The 23,446-nt window shown below is 41.4% G+C and overlaps 1 protein-coding gene across 7 annotated transcripts in view; it reads left to right on the top strand.

The window, feature by feature from the left end:
* Positions 1-11,376, top strand: part of Vezt (vezatin, adherens junctions transmembrane protein) — a 65,479-nt gene extending 54,103 nt beyond the window's left edge. For 5 of the 7 annotated variants that reach the window (XM_021174869.1, XM_021174868.2, XM_029482506.1 and 2 more), the window contains 4 exons: positions 722-915; positions 6,495-6,595; positions 6,985-7,192; positions 10,357-11,376. In XM_021174869.1, coding sequence (XP_021030528.1) covers positions 722-915; positions 6,495-6,595; positions 6,985-7,192; positions 10,357-10,868 — 1,015 coding nt within the window. In that variant the 3' untranslated portion in view covers positions 10,869-11,376. Of the gene's footprint in view, positions 1-721; positions 916-6,494; positions 6,596-6,984; positions 7,193-9,333; positions 9,797-10,356 lie in introns of those variants that run through there. The other 2 variants (XM_029482508.1, XM_029482507.1) reach the window with 1 other exon arrangement.
* The last annotated feature ends 12,070 nt before the right edge of the window (positions 11,377-23,446 follow it).

Genomic DNA, 23,446 nt, shown 5'->3' with positions numbered 1-23,446 from the left:
GGTGGGTGGGTTGGTTGGTTGGTTGGTGGGTTTGAGACAGGAGCTTGCTTTGTAGCCTGAGCTGTCTTCAGACTCATGCTCCTGTTGCTCAGGCCTCCCAAGGTCTGGATTGTGGGACTCCACCCACTCCCTATCTATAGTTCTTATATATATTAAATATATATAATATACATACGCACATATATATATACCATTTTACCGGTTATAAATTGTTTAAAAATAGGAGATGGCTTAATTTATTTCTTTAGATCAGAAATTGTCTAGTAGCCGAGCAGTGGTGGCACATGGCACTTGGGAGGTAGAAACAGATGTGATCTCTGATTGATGCCCACCTGGCTTACGGAAGGCGTTCAAAGCTAAATGAAGAAACTCTTATCTCAAAAACCAAAAATGAAAGGAAGGAAAGAAGGAAATGAAATTCTCTAGTATATATGTAAGAAATACTCAATAAATACATTACTTAATACTCCTTATACATTTTCATTTGTTTCAGAGGGTGGTTTAGGTTGCTTAACCAAGGACTCTATCACTGAGCTACGTCTCCAGCCCTACTTAGTCATTTTTAAATGTACAGTCCAATCACGCTGTTGAACAACCATCACCACTATTTGTCTCCAGAACTGTTTTAATTTAATAGGCTTAATTTCTTAAATACTCCTCTTAAATGATAAAGTTTCCATTTTGTCTATTAAAAACCTATTTCTCATTTTCTGTGTTGCAGAGTAATAATTCTTGAAGATGAACTTGAAAAGCTCGTTTGTACTAAAGAAACACAAGAGCTGCTATCGGAGGCTTATCCGATACTAGAGCAGAAATTAAAACTGATTGAACCACATGTTCAGGCCAGCAACAGTTGCTGGGAGGAAGCCATTTCTCAAGTGGATAAACTGCTCCGGAGGAACACAGATAAAAAAGGTACCTGTGGATTATTTTCAGTGTATGCTTGTCAATTACGCTCACTCTATCCTGAAGGGATTCCTGTATTTGTGGCCTGTGTCGAAACAGATGAAACCGGCTGCATAAAAGTTCTTAGTTTAATAAAAAGAAGCGGTGGATGAAATTGATACTCAACTCCAATCACCTCAAATATAAAACACATCTGATGTGAGCATGCATCCCATTTCCTGGTATAAACTGGAATGAAGGGAGAAATGTTGGCAGTAGTTTCTACTGTCAGAACTCCCGACTCTTACAGGTTGAATGATAAAAGAACTGGGTTAAGCCAGGTGTGTTGTTGCTCAACTCTAAGCTCAGCTCTAGGGAAGCAGAGGCAAGAGGATCACTGTGAGTTTGAGGCTAGTCCTGTCTATGTAGTGAGCTCTAGGATAGCCAAGACTACATAGAGAGACCTTGGCTCAGAAAAAAACAAAAAGAACGGATTTAGCTGGCTGTGGTAGCTCATGCCTGGAATTCTAGCACTTGGAAGGCTGAGACAGGAGGATTGCCTTGTGGAAGACAGCCTGGGCTACCTAACAAAACTCTTCGTCAAAACAAAACAAATGATAGTTGGATAGTCAAGAGCCAGGGTAGCTCAGTGACTATATCTCAGTCCCTAGCACTCCCATAACTGATGGTCATGAGCAAGCTCCTGAGATTTCCTTTTAAGGTATAGAGCTTACTTCTGTTAGGAAGACATAATGCAGAAATGACACAGTTAATGGCTGTGAGTTCATTGTAAGCATCACAGTCTTAATCGTCTTAGATCAGATCATTTTGTGCCACAGGCTACAATACAGTGTTGGCATTTCTCCCCTAACCTGTGTTTTTAAAACTCAGATTTCACTCTAGGTTTTACACCACTAATTTGACTTGGAATGTGTAGTATGTTAATTTTTTAAATTGTGCAACAAGCCAACACCGTATTTTTCCCATGGGTCTCTATTACAGGGTTAATTAGACTTGTACATTGAATTTATATTGTTGCCAACAGTAATTGGTTCAAATCACCATAATAATGTTTTGTTTATAGTAAGCACTTTAATAGTTTGTTTCAGTGTCTTCAATGAATAAATACTAAATGGTGAAAAATACTAACTTTTTTCAAAGAAAATATTGGCATAATAATGACTGTGCTTCCTTTTCTCACAGATGTGTCTAGTGGGTGTGTTTTTTCAAAGGATAAATCTCTTAGGGAATTTTAATATATGTAAATATTTTAAATTTTACCCTGAGGTCTAGAACATCTGAGTACAAGAAGAAACATTCCGAAGTCTTTGGGTGCTAAAAGATGCAGCCCTGACTTGTTCAGGGGTAGAATATGTGCTGACCATATAAAGTCTGGACACTAAAACAGTACATGCCATTCAGTGCTTCCCGAGCACATTCTGAAACAGGAGGACATTACCCAGCCAGCTACCGTGTGAAAACTGTCTTCTCACCATTAAGCCAGTAGTCAGTAATGCTAGCCCATTGCTAGTGTTTGTACACAGTTGCCCACAGCTATAACCCTTTAAATGTTTGAAAACATTCTACAAAGCCAGCATGTTAGCCAGATTTTTTTGTTTTATTTCAAAGTCATTTCAGAGGCTGGAGAGTTGTCTCAGCATTTATTAACTGTTCTTCCGAAGGATCCAGGCTTGGTTTCCAGTACCTACACGGCAGCCTACAGCTGTGTAACTCCAGTTACAGGGATCCTGTGCCCTCTTCCAGCCTCCATGGGCACTAGGCACACAGTGCCTCACAGACATACGTGCAAGCAGAACACCCAGGCACAGAAGTAGTTTTTAATTAAAAGTCATTTTAGATTTATAAAAAGATTACAAAAGTAATCCAAAATCCCCTTCATCTAGATTCTGTAATGACTGACCTTCTACACATTTGGCTTATCTGTGTGTGTCTATGTATACACATGCACCTACACTCCCATTATCCCTAAATCTTTCTTTGTAATTTTGAAAACTGAACATCCTCCTACATAATGCAAGATGCTGTCATAGTGAGGAATTTAATACAGATGCAATACTGCCATACAACCCACAGTACCTATGAAAGTTGTACAGATTGTCAGTATTTTTGTATATCCATATCCCAGTCATATGCAGTATTTGGTTGTCATACTTCTTTTTTTGTTTTTTGTTTATTTGTTTTGCCTTTCTTTATAGTACTGTACAATAAATGTTTTATGAGGAAATAATTTCAGATTATATAAATAAACTTGTCTCACCAAAATTTCACCCACTATTTATATATACACCATAAGATTGGGTAGTATCGTATTTATATGTTGGCTAAGAACTATCAAAACTTCACGTTCCCAGACTTGGGGTGTAGGATAATAAGCGCTAAAACACTCACCTACTTACCTTGGGCCCCCAGGGTTCAGTGCCTAGCATACAAAATAAATAAGAGAAAAACTTTGTGTTCACATAAAAGCTCTACGTATATTCCTGTATGACTTTGTTTATAGTCACTAAAATATCTAAAGGCCATGTGTCCTTCAGCTGGTGAGTAGATTGTGACATCCATTCACTGGGGAACCACTCAGCAGTGAAAAGACTGGTCACACAACAGGGCAACTTAATAACTTTGATTTGGTTGTTTTGAAACGGGGTTTTGTTATGCAGTATAGCTTGCTTTGACTTCATTTTAGTCCAGGTTAGCTTCAAACTTATAGTGTGTGGGTTGCAGACATGTGCCTCCACACCTGGCGTCTACACAGTTCTTAACACAGTGATTGGGAGAAGCTGGAAATGGGTGAGTGGGTTATAAAGCGGCAGGATATCCAGACATGGTGATGCATACCTCAGATCCCAGCACTGAGGAGCCTGAGGCAGGATAACTGCAAGTTCAAGGCCCCCTTAGACTACTTAGCAAGATGCTGCCCCACCCCACCCCCCCAAAAAAAGAGAACAGCCAAAACAGACAGCATAGGTTAATATTTGGTGTGATGGAACTTTTAATATTCAGGTTGTCGTTTATGCATTTGTCTGACCCCATAGAATTGGGTACCAAAAGGTAAGATTTTTGGAATAAATAGATTAGCTTAAATTATTTTCACCTGTTTTAGGTTTTTTTTTTATTTGCGTATGTGTATTTATATAACTGTTTTTAATGGTAGTCTTCTTCAGAACTATTTAAGAGTAAGTGGCAGACATAAAATTCCACTATCTCAAAATATTTCTATGATAATTGCCAACTGATAATTTCCTAATCCATTTTCTCTTTTACACTTATTATTTGGCATTTTATTCTAAGGTAAAGAATCCATTTGTCCTCTTACTTATATCAGTAAAACTTTATGGATGCAAATCGTACAGTGAATTTTAATTTGTTATTATAATTATATGAAGATCATCTTTTTTTTCTTTTTGCTAATCTTTTCAGTTAGTATAAAAATGAGTTTATTTCATTGTGTCATTTTCGTGTTCGCATCATCTTATTTCCTTGCTCCCTCCTGGTACTGGTTCTGACCCTGGAGAGCCCTCAGGCCTTTCAGTGGGGTGTGGTGTTTAGGAAGCAAGGTCTGGATGCTATGTGTGCTCATTGCCCCTCCCCCCGGATGTAATTGCTTCCACATCTCAGTGTACAGCTGGAGCGGAACAATATATCGTACAGCTCTACACATATTCAGATCCATGACTGTACCTGTCTGTGTGTTAAGAGCTGTGCCATATCAATAATGCTAACAGAGTTTCAACACCATGTGATTTATTGTCCTTCCCCATTTCCATATTCAAACCTCCCCTCTCTGGTTATGGGAATCTTGACTCATAATTTTCAGCTTATTTGCTTAGCACAAATCCCTCAACACTGTATACAGCTGTGGACTCTTCCTCTGAGAGTCCTCTCTTTCCTGCTCCATGTGACCACTCAAGCCCATGCACACCTAGCGTGTCCTCTAAGCCCTCCCACCACCTCGCCATCCCTGGCTGGCTAAGATGCTCTTTTCTGCTTTACCCCAGCACCAGGGTAATTTGTGCAGTAGACCTCTTGCCAGGTAAAAGTCCCCATTGGAACCCAAATTTACCTCCTCTCCTTGACATTTCAGTTGATCTTGACATTTTTAAAGCTTTATTTTAATATTTATTTTATGAAGAATTAAGGAAATTGTCTGCTTAAAAGTTTAAAAGCCCCAAAAGAGTAGGACTCTGATGACAAGCCTCATCAACCTCTGTCCCAGTCCAGGGTGACGTTCTAGTGTCTCCATACCCTAAAGAGTCCATGCACGTGTTCATAAAGTAAATGTCAGTGTCTAAATATTCTGTGGAATGTGTTCATTTAGTATACTTTCTCTTGAAAAAAAATAGGTATTTTTCCTAGTGTGGTTTCTGAATTTTTATGTCATAAAGACTACCTACATTTCAAAAATGTTTAGTAAGTTTGTGATTTCTTCTTATACTTGGGTGTGTGTGTGTGTGTGTGTGTGTGTTTGTCAGATGGTTGTGAGCCACTATGTGGTTGCTGGGAATTGAACTCAGATCCTCTGGAAGAGCAGTCAAGTGGCCCCTGAGCCGTCTCTCCAGCCCTGTATTTTCTATTTAGCAGTATTGATCAACTACCGTCAAGGGCTGAGATATCCATCAGCTGTCTCCCACATGCTAGGCTTGCCCAAGGGCCAGGGTTCCACCCCAGTGCTTCAGAAGCGACAAATAGTACTCTGTTTTCATTTTTTTATTCAAAGGCCTTACTGTGTTGTATCAGTACTGACAAGAAAAACTGTTCTACTGTCAGCCCAATGGAACTTTCTAGAGTGTGTGGTCTGGTAGGCTGGCCTCAAACTCACAGATCTACCTGCCTCTGCCTCCAAGTGTTGAGATTAAAAGGCTGCACTACCATGTTCTGGTTTTGGTTTTTTGTTTTGTTTTGTTTTGTTTTGTTTTGTTTTAAGGAGAAAGAATAATGTTCCATTTTAAAACCCTCCCAACACTATGAACAAAGTATTTTGTGAGAGTGGAATATTTGTCATCTACCATGTGACAGATACTATGGCCGTGTACTGCACGAGGTTAACTTAAAGCCAAGTGGTAAATATATATAGCTATTACTGTTCCCTTTTGGTGTCTTTCATTTTTTTTTTTTAAAGATTTATTTATTATATATAAGTACACTGTAGCTGTCTTCAGACACTCCAGAAGAGGGCGCCATGTGGTGGCGTTGTGGGTGGTTGTGAGCCACCATGTGGTTGCTGGGATTTGAACTCTGGACCTTCGGAAGAGCAGTCGGGTACTCTTACCCACTGAGCCATCTCACCAGCCCGGTGTCTTTCATTTTTGCAAATAAAAGTTTTTAGCCAGAACAATTCGGGAGCCAGATAGGGTAATACACATCAAAAATCTAACACTCAGGAGCCTGAGGTAGGAAGATTATTAGTTTAAAACCAACCTGGGCTCCTAAAAGGACCCTGTGTCAAAACAAGAAAACCAGGGGAAAATGAAGTCAGACTGTGAGACTAAGAGGTAGTGCTGAGGACATCATGTCACTAGATGTCACCCTAGTGTGTGTTTCTGACGGCCTGTTTCCTTGCTCTGCCCTTCCTTCCTCCACTGTCTCTGAAGGCAAGCCTGGAGTAGCCTGTGAGAACCCACACTGCACTGCGGAGCCCTTGGTGCGGCCAGCTCTACACATTGAGGACAGAGACCCCATCCCTGAGGAGCAGGTAAAGGGGAGCGGTGCTGGCTTCCCCCTGAAGAAGCAATCCCTGCTTTTACTTCAGGTGGCATGGGTAACATCAGATCAATTGTTGAAGTTCTGCTTCTAATGAGGTTAAGATGTAGTACAGTGTAATGTAAACCTATGTAAAATATTTGCTCTCGCGCCTTGATTTCGATTCATCAACGCAGAGTATTGACAGTGTTAAACTTTCTCATCTAGAACTTTCTAGTATCCACTGTTTGAAGATTTTAATTTGTCAGCAGATAAGTCTGTCGCCTTCCTTCCTCCCCAGCTGTCCTTTGAGAAGGTCCTCCAGGATGCATAGCGCAAGTAGTGAGTACTGCTCAGAGACCTGTCGGCTTGACGTTCTTTCTGTCTTTGGTCCGTTTTTAGGAATTAGAAGCTTATGTGGATGACATAGACATAGAAAGTGAGTTCCGAAAGGACGATTTGTATCACTTGTCTCAGGAAGACAGAGAGAGACAGAAGCGCGAGCAGGAGGAGTCCAGGCGGGTGCTGCAGGAGCTGAAGTCTGTGCTGGGCTTTAAGGCTTCCGAGGCAGAGAGGCAGAAGTGGAAGCAGCTGCTGTTCAGTGACCACGGTAAGCTCCGCCCCCAGGGCGTGGGTCATTCGGTAAGCTCCGCCCCCAGAGCCCAGGCCTTTGCGGGATGTGGGGGCAGGAATCTCTTCTCTTTGAACCATGAGTGTTATTTAAACTGTAGAACTCTGGATCCTCCGGTCAGTACAGGACTCTCATACAGAAGCAAAGTCAATTTGATCAATAAAAAAAACCACCATGTAATCACACTAGACTATGGAGTCACGCTTTTTCACCGGTTATTTCTTTGATAGATTTCTTTCAGAGTGGACCTTTAGTTGGATACATCATGCTGGCCATGGTGGCGGTGTAATCCCAGCAAGGTGGTTGAGGCAAGGAGGATCAGGAGTCTAAGGCCAGCTGGGGCTGCACAGTGTGTTTGTGTGACCTAGCTACACAGCAGGACCCTTCCAGGGGGTGAGGGGACAGACAGAAGAAAACTATAAACTTGAGATGCTAAACCCTGTTCTCTATCCAAGTACTTCATTCAGTAAGACTTACCATTAACTTCATAATGATGCAATATGCATAAAGACCTAAACCACTTGGCCTCTTCGTTCAGGTTACTCAAGTACATGGAAGCAGAGGTGTTCCTGTGTACTCCGACTCCATAGTCAGGGTTGGATGTTGTTGGCTGCCCTTACACATCTTCATGTCACTCTCACTTTTCTCTCCAGTCACATGTCATGGGAGGCAAGAGAATGTATGAAGAGAAAGAAACTTGACAGTTGTCAATGTCAATTTATTTCATTCTCAGTTGAATTAATTCCTTTGGACTTACAAGAAGGTAGAATGGGCTTTCCACTCGGCTTTCGAGTCCTCCGGAGCCTCGAATGTGCAGCTGCCTGCCTGCCTTCCCCTTCTCAGTAGAAGTCTAGAGGTCACCTGTTCTGGACAGCTCCTTGGGGCTGCCCTGTCTTCTCCTAGGAACCCTCACCTTTCTCTCCAGCCTACTCGCTGTTGGTTTCATCCTTCTTTGTTGTTTCTTTTGGCTCCTTTAGAACCCAGTCCCACTAGATGATGCTTGTCCACTAGGTAGCCCTGTAGCCCACTCCCGTTTCAGCACCTTTTTCCCTGCTAAGCTCTCTTGTAACCCATTCCGGACTTGGTTCAAACAGCTCGCTGGCGATGGCCTTCTGTCTTAAAACTGCACTGGTTCCATCTTCCTTTTTATATTAGCCTTGCCAGCATGAGAATCCATCCTGTCCACTTCTAATAAAGACATCTTGCCCAGTATTTCTAATAAAGGTGTCTTTCCCAGTTTACCTTTATCTAATTAGACTAGTCCCACAAACTTGCTGGGTATAGTTATGGAGTAGGTATATACTGGTCTCTGACCTAGAACTCAGTCCTCTCTCCCGGGGTTTCCTGTGTGAGTCCTCGGCTGCCCACCTCTCCTACCAGAGAGACACAGGTAGCTGGGATGTAAAGGGAGGCTTGGACAGCAGAGCAGAGAAATGGAGAACTTTCCAGAACCAGCCGTAGAGTTCTGTAGTCAGCTTATTCATGAATTAAGAGATTGCATGCAGATAACTTTCTTTAAAGACATAATCGGTTCTGTGCTCAGAATTTCTTTTTTGTTAGTATCATTGTTTGTCTCTAAATTTCTGTCCTTTTTTTTTTCTAGTTTCTATTCTCCAGCAGCATTCACTCAGCAGATTATAACTCACCAAGTAGTTATCTAGTCCCTGTTAGACACCTGATGCTAGTTACTGCTACATGCAGCACATGGATCAACAGACAAAAACAAAAACAAAGCCCTATTCCCCTAGAGCCTTACATTCTACACCGCTGTCAGCAGCTGCTGCCCTTCCAAATACCCTTGCTCCCTGATTCAGTTAGCAGGGATCCTGAACCCCTGTAACACGGTACACCTAGCAGACTTAGGAACAAAGAGCATGCAGAAATGCTGAAAATCCCATTGCCTATAAGTGTGTATCTTTTGCCACTGTGCAGTGTTTTCTTCATATTAGTTAGCTGTAAAATGACCTACTGAGAGAGAATGTGTCTCCATTTGCATTTAAAAAGGCAGTAATGCTGTATAGTTTGTGAAAATAAGTGAAAGATCTGCTGATGCTAGAAAAATGCTTTCCCGTGACAAATGTCAGTACATCTTCCAGAGTTGTTTTCATCTCTGCCTACAGGGGTAAAGGCCGAGTGGAATTAGAGAGGGACGGCCTCCGCTGGACCTGCTGTGGCCATGTTCTGTTGTCGCTGCTTCCATAGCGCAGTTACCGCAGCGTAGGCATGTGTCTTGGAAACGGACGCGTTTTACAAATGCTTTTTAAGTGTACGCCAGACCTTCAAGACGCACTTTTTTTCCTTCCGCCATGCTTCATAATGTGTTGTATGGTACTAACCCCTCGTGCTGGGAGGAGAGACTGCCTAGTGAGCAACCACTGCCTACTAACACCAAGAGGGGCTAACTAAAACTTCACTTTTCTTACAAGGACAACTTGTACTGTATGGATCTATATTATATTTATGTGTTGTTATACTCTGTTTGGTACTTGGTCTTGAATGCAGATTTGATTTCATTTGTGTTCTGTGTAGTACTACAAAATGTAGATATATGCATTACTCCCATTCAGGGTCTGGTAGGTGTTTGGCAAGTAAGTTGAATTGTATGTTACATTTTTTTATTTATTTACTTACATGTTTTACCTCATAAATATATATATATTTATAAATATATATATATATATATATATATATATTTCTATTTGGTGAAGATGCTGTTTTTCTGGGTCACATTAGGCCCAGGCTTTAGTGGGCATCAAAATCAAGCAGGATGGCTTATAAACATGCCAGCCTCCAACCCCAGTGTCCCGTTCCCCATGTGTGATCAGCTTCTAGGATCTGTTGCCAGCAGCTTCCTAGAGGATAACTGGACCTGCTGATTCAGGGACCGTGCTTTGAGAAGCACTGCCTTGGAACTGCAGATTCTTCAGCAAGTCCCCATCGTGTTTCATTTCTTTAGGTATTTTGTCTCAAAAAACTCCCCATATTTATAAAGTTACATTTATTTTACTAGAAAGTTTTATTGCGTTTTTATTTATTTGTTGCTCCTTTAAAAAAAAAAAAGCAAGTGGGAATTAAAAGTTGTTGGGCCCTTAGTTATTTTTTTTTCCTTTTTTCTTTTCTTTTCCTCTTTCTGTTCTTTGAAGCTGTGTTGACATCCTTGTCTCCTGTAGACCCAGTGGAATCTGTAAGTAACTCAGAACCACCCATGAATTCAGATACAGAAAAAGTCGATAGTAATGCCACTGAAGAGGAGACTAGTAAGCCCTGTGCCTGCGACAAGGAAGACAGTAGGACTGAGTATGTGTGTGACAGCCCAACAGAGGGCCCAAGCAAAGACACCTCTGCAGATACAGGCCTCCTCCTTCCGGGAGCCGAGGAAACCATGTGCTACCAGCATGAGAGTGAGGCTAAGTCTCCTCAAGCTACTGCTGCGGGGGCCACTGCCCCTCCGACTCCCAGGGACACACTGCAGCTCTCCATTAAACAGAGGCTGGCTCGACTCCAGTTGCCACCAGAATTCACCTTCTCTGCTGGCCTGGCTGCAGAAGTGGCCGCCCGGTCCCTGTCCTTTACCACCATGCAGGAACAAACTTTTGGCGACGAGGAGGAAGAACAGCTAGTTGAAGGCGGTGAAAATGAGGTGGAGGAAAAATAAAAGCCAAGATGAAGTAATGGCCTTGATTGTTCTTTTTACAAAAGTGTTCTAGCTACAAGACTGGAAAGAGAAATGAGTGTGTGTTTACTCTCTATAAGGCTACGGCGCGAATTTACAGGGTGAATACTGATTTGAAAACCTGACCTGAAACTAGTAGATACCTGTCTAGACAGATCCTTTAGGCATAGGAGAGAAAGGTAAGGGCATTTAAAAAATAATAATAATAATAAACTGCTGTTTTATTTGTGGCAAAACTGATAATCTTGGCAAATCTTTAAGTACTTTTAATAAGAAATGAATTTATCACTTTTTGCCAAAACTTTGCTGCCGCAAGGTAACTGGGGTGATTCTCTTCCCGAGCAGAAACATTTAGAATGAGCCCTTTCTACTGTGTCCTTGCAGTGTGAACTGCAGCGGTCATGTTAATACATTGTTCGTACTTTATTTTGTTTATACCACTCGTAAAACAAAGAGACAGGTTCTAAATAAAAGTATTTAAAGACCACAACCGATGTGTGCTGGGGTTTGCTGGAAAGTAGTTAGCAGGGAGCTGGGACTTTTCCTTTGTGCTCCTTTCACGGGTCATGCAGAGGTTAAGAGGACAATGTCCTCTTAGGGGACACCCCATGATGTCCAAGTGCTGTCGCTCCAGCAAAGGCCCCAGCCCCAGCCCCAGCCCCAGCCCTGCAGGAACTAATTTACATCAGTTTACTCAAAGACAAACAACTGTGCCTCTGCAGTAAGTAGGCCCTGCGCTGTGGTCTAGCCTGGCCTGCCTTACTAAGACTCAGGAAACACATCAGCTATCTTGGAAAGCATCCTTGTCCCTTTGTGCTTCATCGTGAATGCGTCTCGAGATGCTTTCCAGAGACCAGTCTTGTCCGCTTTGTGCTGGAATTGTGTTTTCAATGAAATTTTCAGAAACAGTCTCCTTCTGAAACCTGTTGCCAGGTTGTGCGCTCCCAGAGTTTATAGGCATTCTTCTGTGAGGAATGTAAGAAAGAAAGACAACAACAACAACAAAACTCAGTTGATGCTGCTGTTTCAGGAGGAAAGTATCTGACTTCCTGTAACTTACTGCTTTTAGCAGGAAGCTTACTTCTTCTCGAGGTTTGTTGTTGTTTTTGGAACTGTTCTTCTCCTGAGGAAAATATTCCCCTTTGTCTGCACTGTTGGTTTTTGTGCCTTTTGCTGATACTTAGCAGTGCAGCACGGCAAGAGCAGTCCCTTCAGTCACACATGGAAGCTGCTTAATTCCAAGAGAAAAGGAAGGTTTTTTTTAGGGAAATTTTGTTAAGCGTTCTCTTAATTTTTAACACAGGAAAACTTAGTTTTAACTTTTAGTCTATTTTGATTCAACCATAGCAATTTCATAGAAATCCATTCATATTAATATCAGTCTTATGCTCTCTGAGCATAAAACTTGATACATTCAAGTTCTGAAATACAAAGCTTAATCTGGAAGAATTCCCGGTCTTCCAGTCTAGTCTTTTATTTACAAGTTCTTACCAGGTTCATGGAAACTGCTTGCTGAAGTCATGATTCAGGACGCTGAGACTGTGCGTGATGCTCTGTTACATACAGGTTTATATTTCTTTCATCACTTAAAATACTTCAACATAAAGCTGCTTTCTCTGTGAAATTTTCTTGGCTATTTTTCTCTTACAGTACCCTAAGCTAGTGTTCCCCAGTTGTTTTAGTGAATACAGACAGAAGTCACTATAACCTAGAAGTTAGTTTGTTTGTTTTTTAACGCAGACTTTAAGCCATGCTTTCTATAATTCTTAGAATGAGAACTAGGAACTGCTTATGCGCACCAGAGTCTAAGATCCTCTGCTTAGCACTTTGTGCTTCTTGCCTTGAGTACATTTTATACATGAACAGGCTGATGGGGTGCAAGTGGAAGCCCTTACACTTGCTTTCCTAGGCTACCTCACTTCCTCCTGACTGAGGTCAACAGATGTCCTTCCATATCCAGAAGAAACCTTCTGAGAAAATTTATAATCTTATTTGCCAGTTTTTATAGCATGATTCATCTTTTTGGGAGTAATATTCTGACAGCTTTTATTACAGATACTGCCAACATTGGTTTTACCAGGATCAATCTAGAACTCAGAAGAAAAAAAAAAAAAGCATGCTTTTTGTTTTGGGGTCACTCATGAAAACAGAATTTTTACCCTTGGTGCATCTGCAGATGGGCAGGTCGGGACAGGAAGTGGTCTGTGGTCACCTAGCAAGCCTCAAACTTTTTCTCTGCTTCTGTAAGGCCCTGCTGTCTGTCAGATCCAGGGCCAGAGTCTTGGCTAATCTTTCATTTGCAGTCCTCCTTTTTTTTGTTTTTTTGGGGGGTTTTGTTTTTTGTTTTTTGTGCAAGCAATGCATATTATCTAACTTCATAAAGCCCTTGTTGTCCTTCTTAAAACTAATTAATAGTCACAGCATCTGAACCTATTAGGAGTTGATGATAAGTGAGTTAGGAAAAGGACACACATTTAAGGCACATTGCTAAGGATGTTTAAGAATACAGATTTCAGACCGTGACGCGACTTGTACCGGTGATGCCAGCACCCCAGGTGCACTGTCAGGAAGGCTACTGCGAGTCCGAGGCCAGTTGAGCGTGCTCCAGGATAGCCAGAAATACACTGTGCGAACCTGTCCCGGGAAGAAAAGAAAAAAGAAAGAAAGAAAAGAAAACAACAGGTGCCAGGCATCTGCAGAAAGAGGCAGGAGTTTGAATCCCAGGCCTTTTGTTCAGAGAATTCGAGTACTGTGCCCTCATCATCTAGGGAGAGTCTTCTCAGGAAAACTTTTAATTCCTGGAAATGCAGAAAGAAATGTTGGTTTGGAGGCTGGAGAAGTTATAAATGTATAGCTCCGTTTATTAAAGTAGATAGTAATGTCCTACTTTATATACTAAAGACAGTTGCTTGAATGGTAAGCATAAGAAAAAGTCCATTTCTGATCCATTTAAAAGGCTAGAACTTGGCAGGGTGTTGATAGAATTGACCCAGGTTGCGTTTCACTCAGATATTTTCTTCCCATGCAAAACATGAGTCCTGCTTCAAGTTGCTAAATGAATAGGAACACTAGGGGGAGGCTGGTACCGGTTAGCTGTAGCATATTGCTTTTAGACCCAAATAGAGCAAGGATACCAGAACCAAGTCCTGGAGCCAAAAGTGAGTTTTTTCCAGATCTGTCTATGGGGGAAAAAAAGGTTCAAAAAGAAAAATGTAGGAAATAAAAGACAGCAAAATGTCCAGTATAGTGACCGTTCATTGTCCTCGTCAGCTGGTGACTAACTTGAGTCCCCTCATCTCTCAGGGAATGAAAGCAAACCCATGTATTTAGTCCTTGGACTTAACAATCTGCTTACAGGGTCACGTCTCCTTTTCTCCCTTAACTCTGGCACGTACCGGAACTAGCTTAGCCTTTCCTTTGAGAACATCAGTTCCTTTGGGGAAGAATGAACACGTCCCCTCTCAGGGACAACTGGGATCGATAACGTCAGGCACTCATTTGCTGCGTGATTTCACATTGCTTGCTTTTTTGAGTCCTGTCTGTTTTTTTCACAGTTTCTCTTACCTTCCCCTATAATCCGCCGTGTTGTGTGCCTGCCTTCCGCACTAGGCCCCTAATTTGCTGCTTTTAATCTGCTGTGGACTGAGAAACCCGATTGCCACGCTTGCTAGAACTGTGTCTAAACTAAGAGTAAGTAGACTGGAAAAGGCCGAGAGCTTTTCTGTCAGTCGTGTGCATGAACCTTGTACTGCCTGGTTTGCTGCTTAGCATTCTTGTGTGTGCGTTTAGTGTTTTACTAAGAACTGGCTAAGAAATTACTTGGTTAAAAATGTGATTGCCATGTATTTGAAATATTAGTTTGGTGTTTGTATGCTGATGTGCTAGGACTCTTTATCAATGAATGTAACTATAGAAGGAAAACCGACTATCCCCTTTGTACGTCACTGTGTGTGTTTCAGAAGAATGTTGGCCATTTGTTTTTGTTAATTAGTTTTCACTCAGTACACAGGCTTAAAGTTTATGTCATTATTCCGAATTCTGCATAGCATGTCTTATTACCAAGAGTTACTGGTTTGAAACTAAACCTGACTCATTTAGTAAGAACTGGCAGACTTGACAGGAGAATGATCATTTGGACAGCCCAGTTCTCTAGCAATATGTGAAATATACCATAACCTTTGCTAGATTACAATGGTTATTAAGGAGCTGGGGAGACGGCTCACTGGGTAAAGTGCTCTCTAAACAAGTACGAGAAGGAGAACCTTCACGCAGATCCCAGTGCCCATGTAAAAGAGCTGGGCATATAGAGAGCATACATCTATAACCCCATGCCTGGGGTTAGAGTCAGAAAAATCCCCAGAAACTCTCTGGCCAGCCACTCTGGCCTCATCAGTGAGAGTGGCCTAGGGAAACCCTAGACATCAACCTCTGACTTAACCATATACACACGTGTACATACACATGAATATGTGTGTGCACACCCTCTTGTATACGTGTACACAAAGACACAAATTCATCATCATAATCATCATCGCCATTGGTTTTGGAGACAGGACTGCTCTATATTGCCTATCCTGGAACTCATTATGTAGACAAGGCTGGCCCTGAGATTTGCCTGTCTCTGCCTACCAAGTGCTAGGATGAAAGACATGGACTACTACAGCCAGCTCAAAACAGTCATTATTAACACGGGTTGTTATACTCTGGTACACTAAATGCCAAGAACTGTCCCTTTGTTAAGTTCCATTTGACTTGACTGGGCTTCAGTCATCATGTGTTCAGTTTTGGTAGGGATTCCTCCGTTCCCATTACTGCAGATTAAGTGTGCATGAATTAGCGGCCCTTGTCCACTTTCACGCATGCCTTCCGACCTGCTGTGAGGACTAGATGACTCTGCTAGTTAAGCTGTGCAAGGTAAGAGCAGACAGATGCAGAGTGACAGGCATACTGCTGGCGCTCACTGACTCTTCTGTAGGGTTTCTTATGACGTGCCGGATTACAGTCTTTGACCTAGCGAGATTGCTGGGTTAAATGCCTACTTTCAATATGAAATTATTGTTATACAAGATAATCTTCCCCCAACATTTTGCCTTCTCTAAAGTTGGTTCTATACCTGTAACTCTTTTGCAGTGATTAAACCAGTGCTCTGCAGTTAGCACTGTCATATATATTTTCCATTTGAATTGGAAACCACATGCTGTCTTGAATTTCTTTGGCTTTCTTATTCAAGATAAATGCATCTTCATTTCCAAAACAAAGTAGATTAAGCCATGGAAAATAAGAAAACAATTATTGGAGATATCTGAGAAGTACTACAATTGTAGAACCTAGGCCACAAAGAATAACACGATTATGAAAGGCCATCCACGCTGACAGCATCTTTGCTTTCTTTAATTCAGCTAAAGGATGTGAGGTATACATTAAAAGTTTCCCATGATTCATCAATGTTGGAGCTAAGGCCTATAACTCAGTGGCAGAAGATCCATTGTCATTCAGTAGTTGGCATGCCTAAATTAGCCTTCAGTGTATAAAATGAGCAAGATTACATTTTCCAATCATACTGACTGTCTAGAAGCGGCTCTCCTAACATCTGCTAAATTAGCCTTCAGTGTATAAAATGAGCAAGATTACATTTTCCAATCATACTGACAGTCTAGAAGTGGCTCTCCTAACATCTGCTTAGTTGTACCGTTCATGTGCTGTGCTTTGCTAACCGTGGGGCTCGCTGTCATCATATACAGAGTGAGTAGTGTGTCAGTCTATTTTATTCTCATGCTTCATGGAACTCACTTTCATTACATTCAGCGTGGATGCTGTATCAGACTTTCATAATCATGCTTCATGTGGCTGTCCTTCAGATACCCATGTTATGGAAGGGAATTATGATATAATAATTGTAAGAAGAATGGTCCAAACCAGTTCCTTGTATTGACACCATTGTAGAAGAGACAGTGATGGCAGACATGATTGGTGCTTCTTTCTGAGTAAGCTGTTAGAGAAGCACAATCCTACCCAGTGCAATTGCTGTGAACCAAAAAGAAGGAGCTCATACCGGGGTTTACACAGGCAAAATTCAGCAGGAATCAGGAGGAATTAATTTCATACCTATCTTTAAATGTGTGATCAAATCTAGGTGTAGTGGCATACACCTTTAATCCCTGCACTCTGGAAAGAGAGGCAGGCAGATCTCTGATTTAAGGCCAGCCTGGTCCACATAGTGAGTTCCTGACTGGCCAAGGTTTTATATATATATAGTGATGATTGTGTGATAGATTCTAATGCCCATGGTGTCTTTAAAATGCAGTCCATTAGAATCCACTTTAGTGTGTCAGCAGTGACATTAGTTTTACCCCTGTGTACTGAGATTCACTTAGCACATATGTTGCTCAAGTGGAAATGATGCTTAGGGTGTGTATACTTCTGATTATACAAGCTGAAAAATTGGACTATCTGTAGATAATGCTAAATAGATATTTTTTCTCACTTATTTCTTAAGAGTTTCTTAAAATAGATAGTATTATTTTAGGATTTATAACAGTTTTATAACATGTCCTAAAGACTGACTACATACAAATAAGTTTATTGTTGCAAATCTCTTCTAAAACTAAAGTATGTCATTTGTAAGTTTGCTCTTTTACAATGACCTAAACAACTTCTTAGCCCTCTTTCCTTCCAAGTTAAATGACTAAATTGACTCTGTTTCTGAGTCCAAGTATGTTCTGCATTTCTCTGTACCTTCTGTTCAATTCTGTGACTTAAAAGTGCTGAGGCACAATACTGGTGTGTGACGATATATAGAAGGCTCCAAGAATGTCACTCCTATCCCTTAAAGGTTGGTGTGTGGCCCTGATCCAGCCCTGGAGGCCCACATGGGTGAGAAGCCCGGAAGCCCATGCAAGCTGACAGCACTCCCAAGGAGTCTGGTTCTGTTTGGGTTTGTTCTAGGTATGGTCCCAGGGATCCCAGATCAAACCAGGCCCCTGGGCCTATCCTAGAACCAACCTAAACCCGCGCATCATTCCTGGGACACCCAGAGGATGAAGACCGAAGATAACTGAGGCTGACTACACATCCTGTACTCACCAAGATTCAGTTCTTATATATGTACCTATTGTTTAGCAAGCCCTGGCTGGCTAATCTATCTGGGGTCAAAATAACAATATTTGGTAATAACAAAGTCTCCCGAGGCTGATACCCCAGTAGTTTCCTATGGTAGAAATTCTATGTGGTTGTTATTAATTCCCAGTGAGGAGAACTGGTCTTGTGATTTTTATCATCAGATAAAACTGATTTAAATGTCTATTTTAAAAAGCAGCAATGTAGCCACAAAACCGTTCTCAAAACAGCCTTCTTCCGAAATGGACAAATCGTCTTTTCTTAACTACTTCCAGTGATGTCTTACCAGTCTCTGTCAGCTGGAGGCTTTATTGGCACTTTCGGAACGGCAAGCATCTGTCTTCGTCTTCCCACTCTAATGCTGAATGGCTCTAAGTTCTTGGTTCAGAAATTAGTATGTTTTCCCTGTCGCTGGGTCTGCTGCACAGCAGAGCTTTTGAGGTTTCTGTGGCTCAGGACCATGAGTATGGTGAGGTAGTAGATGGGTTAAGCCCGTGGATTTTGCAGCAGTATTGTGCAGAAGAAAATTTTAAGAACTTCAGTTTTCTTCCTGATCTAATAAATATATGTTATGACCTCATAATCTAGCTGGCATTACTAGAGTCAACTGTGTGTTTATTTGTTTTGATTTGGAAGACAAGAATTCTGAAAATGCACGAAGACCCAAACTGAAAAATTATGGTAAGCATTGACAATTTATGCTTTTGATGTTTTGTGCAGACTAATAAACTCCCCATACATAAGGAACTCAAAGTCATGCATTCCTACCAATCTTTATCACACTACCAAAATGTACGTCACCCAGTCGCAGTTCCAAATGGGCCTGGCACTTATTGAGGCTCATCCAAAAACCTCAACTGTTCTACACCTTATTCATCCCATTTTTATCCCAAGTTTATGGGAATTTTTTTATGCCACAGATTGAGTTTTGTGCTTCTCACTGTTTTCTTCCTTGGAGTGTGTGCCTCATGAACACTCTTACCTAAGAGAACAGCACTGGGCATTGCCTAGAGTCCATGTGAACACACTAGGTTGATGTGTAATGTGTTTTTTGAGTATTTTGGGGGGCATTATACTCATTTATATCATTAACTGTGGAGACCAAAAATAGAAATTATGGACTGTTTAATTAGGTTTTTTTTTTAATTTTTTTTAAAGATTTATTTATTATATGTAAGTACACTGTAGCTGTCTTCAGACACTCCAGAAGAGGGCGCCAGATCTCGTTGCGGATGGTTGTGAGCCACCATGTGGTTGCTGGGATTTGAACTCTGGACCTTCGGAAGAGCAGTTGGGTGCTCTTACCCACTGAGCCATCTCACCAGCCCCCTAGGTTTGTTTTTTAAGTCAGGATCTCATACCCTAGGTTAGCTTTGAACTTGCTGTATAGCTAAGGTTGGCCTTAAACTTCTGAATTTCCTGCTTTTACCTCCCAGGTTCTGTTACTGTGTGTACCACAGACCTGGCTCTGTATTTTTGTTGGTGGTGGTGGTTTTGGTTTTTGGTTTTGAGGCATTATGTAACTAACAATGACTGGCCTAGAACTTGCTGATCTTGAGCTTCTGACAATCCTCATGCCTCCACCTCTAGAGAGCTGAGATTACAGACATGCACCACCATTCTTGGCAAGGTTTGGCTCTTGAGTAAGGTTTTAAAGTATACTCAGCAGTAAAGCGCTGGCTATGAGACCCTCCACCCACAAAGGGCCTTGGGAATATCTTTTCAGACCCTTTGAGTTTGTCTTTATGGTTACTGAACTCTCCATTCCCTACCCTAACTGAAGACTTAAGGTTATAAAATCTGGGCCAGAGGGTGCTTTTTTGTTTAATTGGGATAAAGCATCAAAATTTTCACCATTGCCACCATTTTTATGTTCAATTCAGGAAATGTCTGTGCCTTTAATGAAGCGTTTCCAGAACTTTCCATTGTGCAGGTCTTAAAACCTTCTATGATTAAGATAAGAGTCCCCCTTCCTCCCTCTCCTTTCCCACAGCCCCAGGCAGGCACCATTCTGTCTCCTGTTGTGACCGCAAGTTCATCTCATTTAGCATGTGACAGAATTTCCTTTTTTAGGGCTGAATAGTCTGCACATTTGCTAGATCTTGTGGATCATCCATCGACTGGCGGGCACTGACTGCTTCCCTCTCTTGGTTATCATAAAGGATGTTGCTATGGATATGAGCAGGTATCTCTTTTTAAACGTGGTACCTTATTAATCACTGTGTTGTATCACATTACCTTGGCAACTATGTTAAAGCGTTAGAATTGTAGGCTTGCTTATGCTGTATAACTGTTCCTCCTAAGCTTAAAGCATCTCTAATAAAATCTCAGATTCCTTGTATATGTGTGTGTGTCCCTTTTTTACCCTCCTGTTTGCAACATGGACTAGTTCCTCAAAGGAAGAAGTCTTTCTCTCTTCCTCTAGTCGATACTTCTCTTCCTTTACAGTATTTCCTAGCACCTGATGCAAGATTTCAGAAGATGCTATTGCCTGGGCAATCCTTTGAATCATTACCCCAATTTTTGCTTGTTAAGCACCTGGTGGTAATTTATCAGAGTGAAAAAATAATGGCTTCATTTTAAATTATACAGGTTTCATAGTTGTTACAGTTTTTTTGTTTGCTTGAGGTGTTTTTGGTTGATTGATTGGTTGGTTGGTTGGTTGGTTGGTTGGTTGGTTGGTTGGTTGGTTGGTTGACTAGATGGTTGATTGATTGGTTGGGTTGTTGGTTGGTTGGGTGGTTGTTTGGTTGGTTGTTTGGTTGGTTGGTTGGTTGGTTGGTTGGTTAGATGTTGGTTGATTGATTGGGTTGTTGGTTGATTGGTTGGTTGGGTTGTTGGTTGATTTGTTGGGTGGGTGGGTGATTGGTCATTTTGTTTTGAGACATTACATCACTGTAACCCAGTTCTAGCATCAAAGCCCCAGCCATCCTCCTACCTCAACTTTCTAACTTGCAAGAATTATAGGTATACACCACCACAGTGCCTACCTTGAGTTTAAAATGTCCATTCTCACCATTCCTTCTGGATACTGCAGGTTGTATGTTACCCTCTTGACAGAGAGGAAGTTAGTATTCAATGGTTCAGACTTTGTCTTAGGATATCCCTGGGAGCCGCAGAATAGTTCTGTAAATGAAATGCTGGTTAAGGAGAAAGTGGTCTTTCTTGGAACTTTCTAAAAGATAAACTACCTTTCTCCAGAAAATATTTGATTGAAGAAAAAAAGTACCCTAAAAAAGCAAGTTTTGAAACGTGTCTAAGATTTACTGGTTAAAGGTGTGATATGATGTAGGATTCTGAATTCACTGAGTAGGAAGTACCCATGTGGTAATCATCGTCTTCACAATTTACTTAGCAGATGTGCTGTAAACATTGAAAAATAAAGTTGGCGAAGAGTAATTTTCATCAAATGCACATCTGGAAAAAAATTAATAAAACATTTTCAGAATGTAATCCTAACAATGGTCCTATTGATCTGAAAGAAAAGCTTTACCCTAAAACTATTACTGGTCATACATGTAGAACAGCATACATATTTCTCAAATCTGAGTTTGAGGTTTAGAGCTAGGAAAGCAAGCCCAATAGTTGTCTCAGACACACATTCCAAGTGGTCAACTGATGTGCTAATTAAGTTAAAAGATACCAACATGTGCTTGCTTTAACTTACAGCTAACCACTACGACAGTACAGAGCCCGTGCATTTGGAAATCAGTAGATTCAAATTATAAATAAGAATAGAACTCTGCAAATAGTGTAACCATATCGAGTCACTTGTATTTTTAAAGGGGGGGGGGCTCATTGTTATGCTTTATGACTTAAACTAGACCTCTAAAATTATCTTCTATTCCAAGCAGTTTATCTGGGGCTTCTCCCCCCCCCCCCCGCGCCCCCGCCATGGGAACGTGCCAGAGTGCATACAAGTGCACCATGTATGTTCAGGAGGCTGCGGAGGTAGAAGGTGTTAGATAACCTAGGACTGGAGCCACAAGCAGTTCTGAGCTTCCATGAAGGTACTGGGGACTGCTTCTGAGTCCTCTTCAAGAGCCTTACATGCTTACCCACTGAGCCATCTCTCCAGCCCTGTTATCCTATTAATAAAGAGGTGTAGCTTTTGAGGGTCAAGGCAAGGTTATTAATTATCCCACACTGAGGTGTAAGAGAAGGTGAGTCTCGAGACACAACTAACGACTTGTTTTCTTTCTCAACCTTGGGCTAGGGTTTATTCCTTTTAAGGGAAGCAGGAGAAGACAGTCATTAAAACTCTAAAAAAACATGTTCTAACACAGACTTTAATGGCTTTAAAAACTAAGTATGCTTTATGTCTTCAAACACCGAGAGCCAGAAATCCTTAGAAGTGTGTAAACTCTAAGAGAGGAGTGAGTGATCATTTTCCATATCTCTGCAGTAATTCTTTCCCTTTAGACTATATGACCTTTTCATCATAAAGAAGAGTTACAATACAAGGTTTCCTCTATGGAAATAGAATTGTCTGGTTTATCATTTCTAAATCAGTAGAGTCTGTTTCCTAGGTCCATCTACATGTTCAGTACAGGATGGATGGAGTTCTGTGTGGTACCTGGACCTAAAATACTTTGTCTTTAGCCATATTCTTTAACACTCAAGCCTGGCTGTAAGCTGGGGAGGTGTGTATCGCGCTTAAACTTAGAAAATGAAACTATGACAAAGGGCTAATAATATGTTATTATAACCAATAACAAAGCTATAATGCAGAACATGCATATGAATAGTCTGTAAGATCTAAAACACCAAACATTATCTTTTGTTCTGCAAACCAGGCTGGGCTTTAACTCAGAAATACACCTGCCCTTGCCTCTGCCTTCTGAGTGCTGGGATTAAAGGTGTGTGAAACAATATTTCTTAATAGGGACATAAGGATGTTTACCCAGGATTTCTTCTCTCCTTGAACTTAAAATGCTTATGTAAAGAAGGGAGGCCAGGTACAGTGGCACATGCCTTTAATCCCAGCACTCAGGCAACAGAAGCAGGAGAATCTCTGAGTTTGAGGCCAGTCTAGTCTACAGAGCTGTGTTCCAGGACAGCCAAAGCTCTTTCACAGAGAAGCCCTGTCTAGAAAAACAAAACCAAAATGGGAAACTGTATCTCTGTGAGTTCAAGGCCAGGCTGGTCTACAAAGAGTTCCAGGGAAACCAGAGAGCTACATAGTGAGACCCTGTCTTGAAAAATGAAAGGGAGAGGGGTGTGATGCAAGCTACTGCCTAGAGACTTGTAATAAAGGAAGGACAGTGCTGTAGTGTCTGGTTCCTACAAAAATACCTTGATAGTCATGCAGAGAAATGTTAGACTGTGGAAAAAATAAAAACCTTCAGATTCTTCAGGACAAAGCTACCTGCAGATTCACAACAGCCTGACTGACACTAGAGGGTTTTCTTCCAAGCTCCCTCCACTCCTACCCCCTCATCCAC

This window comes from Mus caroli, chromosome 10 (genome assembly GCF_900094665.2).
Source record: "Mus caroli chromosome 10, CAROLI_EIJ_v1.1, whole genome shotgun sequence".
Taxonomy (NCBI): Eukaryota; Metazoa; Chordata; class Mammalia; order Rodentia; family Muridae; genus Mus; species Mus caroli.
This window is presented reverse-complemented; position numbering and strand designations above follow the sequence as displayed.